The sequence below is a fragment of the Cynocephalus volans genome, chromosome 3 (assembly GCF_027409185.1).
Source record: "Cynocephalus volans isolate mCynVol1 chromosome 3, mCynVol1.pri, whole genome shotgun sequence".
NCBI classification, from domain to species: Eukaryota; Metazoa; Chordata; class Mammalia; order Dermoptera; family Cynocephalidae; genus Cynocephalus; species Cynocephalus volans.
In genome coordinates, this window is record NC_084462.1 from 2,718,202 (window position 1) to 2,725,065 (window position 6,864).

Sequence of the window (6,864 nt, forward strand, 5' to 3'; positions counted from 1 at the left end):
TTTGGGGGATTGGAAGGGACAAGGTTCAATATCATAAGCCCTGGTGCCAGGCCCCGGACCTCACTGAGGCCTCCACTGGACCTCCTCACCGTAGTATAAGATCCCTGGGCTCTTGCTTCTACTGCGGCCCCACACAGGTCAGGCATGCCTCAGTTTCCCCTCGGACCCCTGCCCTATGGACCTGAGCGAACATTTCTCCACAAGCTCTCCCCTGCCCCTGCTCGGGGCACCAGGTGTCCAGCACCAGCCCACCCCTCCCTGGGGGCCAGTCCTGGGGTCCCTGGTGGCTGCCCCACCCTCCAGGTGCTGACCTGTTTCCTCCAGCCCCTGGGGCAGCCCCTGGCATGGAGGCTTCCACTCTACAGCACAACCAAGGGCCCCTGCTTTGTCACACACCCACGGATGTTTCCATTCAGGGTCCTGATGATCGGTTTTGGATATGGGTTCCCCCCTCAATGTTCACTTATGAGACCCCCTGGCAATCCCCATATCTGTCCCCACAGCCCCCCACTGCCTTCAGACACCATCAGTGCTCCAGAGTCACCTCCATCTCATACCCCCCTCAGGGACATAAATCCTGTTGGCGCCCTCCCCCCCTCCCCCACCAGCTCCCAGCATCCCACTCCCCTTTGCTCCTGCTGAAATTTGGCTCCTGGGTCCAGATCTCCCCCCCATTTCCTGATTCCCCCTTCATGGACCACAGTGACTCCCTGATTCTTCCTTTACTTTTTCAGGTCCCCCCATATCCAGCTTCTCACATCTTTGCCCCTCAGGGTCACACCCCCATCCTCACCCCCAACTATGGGGATCCCCAAATCCAGATGGTTCCTAGGCCCACCCTCCCTGCCACGTGACCAAGGGGTTGTGCAATCCAGCCCCCTCCCCTGACCTCCCCAAGGGGATTTTCGAGGAGGGCCAAGCTCACAGGCCGGCACCCCCGCCCCCCACAGCACGGGGCTGGGCCAAGGTATAAATAGGGGTGGTGGTTGCAGCCGGGCGGCAAGCCCAGCCTATCCCAGCACCACCATGCTCGCTCTGGAGGCTGCACAGTAAGTGGGGTCCCCCTAAACTTGCACTTGGGACCTTCACCGCATGCTACCCCTCTGCCGGGCCTCACCCACGGGCAGTGGTCTCCTCTGCTCAACCCAGGGGCAGGTGCGTGGGAGGGGAAGGGCCCACACCATCTCTTGCCCCTTCTGATTCTTCTATATCTCAGACTCTTTCCTCCATCCCCCGCACCCCTGCTGTCTTTCCTGGTCCCCAAAGATCTCATTTTTTTGCGACATTTTCTTCTCTCCCATCCTGCTGATGTCCTCTGCAAATGGGTCTCCACCTCTGTTCCTCTCCTTCCCTACATCTCTGTCTCTGTCCCTCCCTGGGTCTTGCTACATCTGTCGCTCCCCCTGTCTGCTTCTCACTCTGTTTCTTTTTTTGTTTCTGGGTCTCCGTTCTCTAACTCTTGCTCTCTCCTTGGCTCTGTCTTTGTCTCTGTATCTTTCACCCTCTTTCCGATTCTCTCTGTCCATCTATTCTCTCTCTCTTCTTCTGTCTACCTCCCCATCTCTGTATTTCTGAGGCTCAAGAAATAATTACTGCATCAGAGTGTGAATGTCTCTTTCCACACTTTTCTCTTTTCCCACCTCTCCTCGTGCCCCTCATCTGGGTCTCTTCTGTGTTTCCCCATCTCTGCCCACACATCTCTCCATCTCTCTCTGGTCCAAGGTGGACCCATTTAACCAATTCACCAACCAAGGCCCCACTGGCCCAGGCCCCCTCCCTACCCCACCTCTTCTCCCTGGGGACTTTCTCCCTCACTTTCCCTGCCCCCCCATCTATGCAAATCCCTAGGGGGAGGGGGACATTTGCCTGGCTCCCACCCCCCACTTCCTGTCCCGGTAGGGGAGTGGGGGTGGATGTGGTGGGGCTGGTCTCACACAGGGACACCCAGCAGACTGCAGAGCTGCGGTGGTCACAGCTGTTGCTGCCTCCCTCCCCCCAGCCCCCGTCAGTCCCCCAATCACTTTGAGACTCAGATGGCTGAAGGAAGCCCTGACATGCCCCTGTGTCTCTCCCCCTCTAGGCTCGACGGGCCATACTTCAGCTGTCTGGTGAGTTGGGGCCCTGGGGGCCAGGGAGGGGTGGGGAAACCCACGTGGCCTACCATGACTTCCCTCAGAGAAGTGGCTTGCTCCCTGCCTCAGTTTCTCCTTCCGCCCCCTGCCATCAGTTTGTCTTTCTGAACTCTCCCTTGGTATCTCCTGCCACTCCCCAGCCCCATCACAGATGTGCTTCTGATGTCTCGCCTTCTCTGAGCCTCTGAGTCCACTTTCTTTTGATTTTGTGTGCCTCTCTCTGTCCATCCCCCATTCAGCAAGTGCATTTATTCCCTCTTTCCTTTTCTCCTTTTTTTATATTAAAAAAATTTTTATTCTGTAATATTTCTGACACACAGAATACTATACCTAACACACTGACCCCATGACCCAATCTGAGAAATAGAATCTTACTGATGTGGTTGAAAAAAACCCTGCTTGTACCCCTTCCCCATCACATCCTGACCTGGAGTTTTGTTGGTTTTTTTTTTTTTGAAGTACTAAGGTGTGACTTACAAGTCAGTAAAGTGACGAATCTTGTGTACACCTCAATGAGTTTTTGTATTATACACATACCTGTGTAGCCGCCAACCAGATCAAGATAGAGAACATTTCCATTGCTCCGGAATATTTCCTCATGTCCCTTCCCAGTCAATACCCCTGTCTGATATTTTCCACCATTTTACCTGTTCTTGAACTTTACATAAAGTGAATTATGCAGCATGTCCCTTTTGGGGCCTGGCTTCCGTCACTCAACATGAAGTGTGTGTCTCGTGTCTGTTCCTTTTCCTTGCTATGTAGTAGTCCACCATCAGACTGCTCCACGGTTTGTTTATCCAATGCTCCTGTTGATGGACACCTGGGCTGGTTCCAGTTTGGAGCTATTAATAAAGCTGCTCTGATTATTCTTGAACAAGGCTATTTTGTGGACACATGTTTTCAGTTTTTTTTTTTTTTTTTTTTTTAAAGATGACCGGTAAGGGGATCTTAACCCTTGACTTGGTGTTGTCAGCACCACGCTCAGCCAGTGAGCGAACCGGCCATCCCTATATAGGGATCTGAACCTGTGGCCTTGGTGTTATCAGCACCGCACTCTCCCGAGTGAGCCACGGGCCGGCCCACATTTTCAGTTCTCTTGGGTAAATCCTAGGAGTGAGATTGCTGGGTCATAGGGATGGTGTATCTAGCAACACATGAGTCTTGGGACAAATCAAAGCAATATGGAGGTGGATTAAAGAAGCGTTGAGACCCCACCTGTGTAAAAACACTCCCACCTCCTCTCAGCCCTCACCTCCCTCCACCACCCCACCAGGCAGGCAAAGCTGGAGACATCCTTTGTACCTTCCCAGGCGCTATGTTTTAATTTTTGTTTTTTTCTTAATTTTACATTCCCCAGGTGCTATGATGTGCCTGTGGTACACCAGGAAAGTGCTAGGTTTCTCAGGAACCCCCAATCTTAGCAGGAGCTGGCTTCTGTGTGTCCCTCTTGCTTTGTGTCTGTCTCTACTTGCTGTATCTCTGTATGTCTCTCTCTTTGCCACTGTCTCTGGTGCCTAGTCTCTGTGTCTCTCTGTGTGTATGTCTCTCAGTTTCTGTTTCTGTTCTCTCCAGACTTTCCTCTTTTCTCCCGTTTGTGCCAGAGTTTCCACAAGGGTCCAGGGTGGGGCAGTGGCTCTCCGAAGCCTAAAATAACCCCCTCCCCTCCTCGAACCTGTTAGTATCCAGATGGTGTCTTCTATGACCTGGACAGCTGTAAGCACTCCAGCTACCCCAACTCAGAGGGGGCTCCTGGTGAGTGATCTTGGCCGTGCCACCCCCCAAACCTGGGCTTTGGGCAAATTTCACAGATGTGGGAGCTGAGGCCCAGGGGAGTTTATCACCTAGCACAGCAGGATAAGGGTAGCCCAGGCCTCCAGACCTCCTCCCTTTTCCTCTCCCACCCATCTGTTCCCTCATGCAAATCTTGGGGTCAGAGATTTGCACAGCCCACAATGGCCCCTCTGTGCTAGGGGCTTCTAGTGGGAAGGGGTCTCAATCAGAATTCCCAGCTTCTGACTCAGTGCCCTTCTTCTAGACTCCCTGTGGGATTATCCCTGTGGGAGTCTCCCTGTGGATCTGGCACCTGTCCCAACTGCCCCCTATGAAGCTTTCGACCCAGCAGCAGCCACCTTTGGCCACCCCCAGGCTGTGCAGCTCTGCTATGGACCCTCAACCTACAGCCCTGCAGGGAGCCTCAACCCAGCCTCCGGCCTGGAGGCCCCAGGGCCCGGCCTCCCAGCGTACCCCACAGAGGACTTCACCAGCCAGGTGAGGGGCAGGGTAGATAGTTGAAGTCAATCCCAATCATTTGGTTGAGGTTTACTAGGTGCCAGGCACCGCGTTAAAACTTGTGCACATAGTAACCGTTTTTATCCCTTTAGTAACCCTCTGAGGTGAAGCAGCATTATTACTCCATTGCACAAATAAGCCGACAGAGGCACAGACACAAACCAAGAGACAGCACAGACTTGTGTTATCTGTGTTGGACAGGCTCCAACGAAAGTAGTTTAGGTGTTCCCTGGCCACGACGTGGAGATCTGAACCAAGGCCAGAGTCCACATTGTGAACAAAGACGGAGACCAGAATGGGAGGGCTGTAGCAGGGGTCTGAGAGGAGAAAGTGGAGGGAGTGCAGAGGGAGGGAGAAGGGGACCCTGGACGTGTAGGTGATCCTGACCTTCCGCAGACTCTGGGCCCTCCAGCATATGCCCCATACTCCAGCCCTGTGCTGTCGGAGGAGGAAGATTTACTGCTGGACAGTCCTGCCCTGGAGGTCTCAGACAGCGAGTCAGATGAGGCCCTCGTGACTGGCCCTGAGGGGAGGGGATCTGAGGCAGGTATGTGGGAGTGGATGGGATGTGGGGACTCCAACTGGAGATGGGGGTAAGCAGCTAAAAGAACCATGGCTTCTCAAGCATCTACTATGTACTCCAGCACTGAAGGCGGTTCCCAGATCCATGCCACCTGCTGGCAGTATGATCTTGGACAAATGCCTCTACCTCTGTGTGCCTCAGTTTCCTGTCTGTATAACGGGGTTGTCAGTGGTTAGAGCACAGTGTTACAACACCAAGGTCAAAGGGTTCAGATTCTGTACCAGCCAGCCACCAAGAAACCCCCCCAAAACCCAACTATTCAACCCCTGCTTATGTCCTTGTGCACAACGTCCATTTTGCTCAACCCCTGGAAAGTTGAGGTCATTAGATACTTTCCCTATCTGGGCCTCGGTTTCCCATCTGTAGAATCGGCATCATGGTCATTATCCCTATCTCATAGGGTTATGATGGAGACTAAATGAGCTCATAATTGTAAAGCGCCTACCAAAGCAAATGCTCCATAAAGGTTTGAAAACACACACACACACACACACACACACACACACACACACACACACACACACACAAACACACACACACGCCTTGTTTATGGCTGAGGAGACCATCAGAGAGGTTAAGTCACCATCCAAAGGTCACACAACTGGGAAATAGCAGAGGCGGGATTCTTGTATCCAATGACCTGCTTTTTGGGGGGGCAGGGGAGGCTGGCCAGTACAAGGATAGAGCCCTGGACCTTGGTATCAGCACCATACTCTAACCGACTGAGTAAACAGTCAGCCCCTTAATGCCCTGCTTTGAAACCCCTAGTTCTGTAGGGTCCCTTGCTGCTTATAGGAGCCCAGGAGTCAGATGTCTCTCTGGCCTCTCCCAGGACCCCACCCCGTCTGGGGCTGAGAGGCTAGGAGACCAGGAGCTGGAGAAATGGCCAGGTGGCTTCAAACCGACTCCAGATCTATTCACCGCCACCCTTGGAGGAATACTGTCACGATTTCACAGATTCTTTCATCGTGGGCTCAACAAATATGTATTACTACTATGTGCTGGCCGCAGAAGAGAAAATAGGACAAACGCAAATCTTGAAAATTAAAGCACGCAAGGGGGATGGAGTTCTGGGGCTAACAGCTTTACCGAGGGGAACTGACTTGCCCCTGGTGAGACAAGACAGAGTCAGGTGTACCTAACAGCCACCTCCTTCCCCTCACTTCTCTGGACTGGGAGATTGAGGCCGGGGTGGGAGTGGCGTGGGCGTGCGGGCGGAGCCTAAGGGACACCCCCCCTGACGCGTCCTCCTCTCCCACTGCAGGGGCGCGCAAGAAGCTGCGCCTGTACCAGTTCCTGCTGGGGCTGCTGACGCGCGGTGACATGCGCGAGTGCGTGTGGTGGGTGGAGCCGGGTGCCGGCGTCTTCCAATTCTCCTCGAAGCACAAGGAGCTCCTTGCGCGCCGCTGGGGCCAGCAGAAGGGCAACCGCAAGCGCATGACCTACCAGAAGCTGGCGCGTGCTCTGCGCAACTATGCCAAGACCGGCGAGATCCGCAAGGTCAAGCGCAAGCTCACCTACCAGTTCGACAGTGCGCTGTTGCTCGCCGCTCGCCGGGCTTGAGCTCACCTAGGTTCTCGGGGCTCTCAGGGATTCGTGCCCTGCCTGGGGAGGCCCGGGAACCCCACACCTCTTGTGGAGCTGCTTAAGGACTTCGTGGCCCAGCCAGGACCCTTCTGTGGTCCCCGTGTCACGTTGGCGTCCCTACACCTTAGATCCCCACGTTTGGGGGGAGGGGTGCTGACATAATCCCTAAGCCCTACTCAGGGTCCCTCTGGGATCCCCCAGTTGTGTCTGGGGTCCCTCTGGGATTCCTTTATCATGAACAGGATCTCCAGGGATCTGCACGATTGGGTCACA

At 54.3% G+C, this 6,864-nt stretch overlaps 1 protein-coding gene across 3 annotated transcripts; it reads left to right on the plus strand.

Annotated features, from left to right (window-relative positions):
• The first annotated feature begins 1,026 nt into the window (after window positions 1-1,026).
• SPIB (Spi-B transcription factor) lies at window positions 1,027-6,567 on the plus strand. 3 transcript variants are annotated; one of them, XM_063092240.1, is made up of 6 exons: window positions 1,027-1,049; window positions 2,081-2,108; window positions 3,812-3,884; window positions 4,168-4,400; window positions 4,818-4,968; window positions 6,269-6,567. In XM_063092240.1, the coding sequence occupies exons 1-6, from the start codon at window positions 1,027-1,029 to the stop codon at window positions 6,565-6,567; spliced, it is 807 nt and encodes a 268-aa protein (XP_062948310.1). The 3 variants fall into 3 exon arrangements, with proteins under 3 accessions (XP_062948310.1, XP_062948311.1, XP_062948313.1); XM_063092241.1 differs by lacking the exons at window positions 1,027-1,049; window positions 2,081-2,108 and having other exon boundaries at window positions 3,819-3,884; window positions 4,853-4,968; XM_063092243.1 differs by lacking the exons at window positions 1,027-1,049; window positions 2,081-2,108; window positions 4,168-4,400 and having other exon boundaries at window positions 3,819-3,884.
• The last annotated feature ends 297 nt before the right edge of the window (window positions 6,568-6,864 follow it).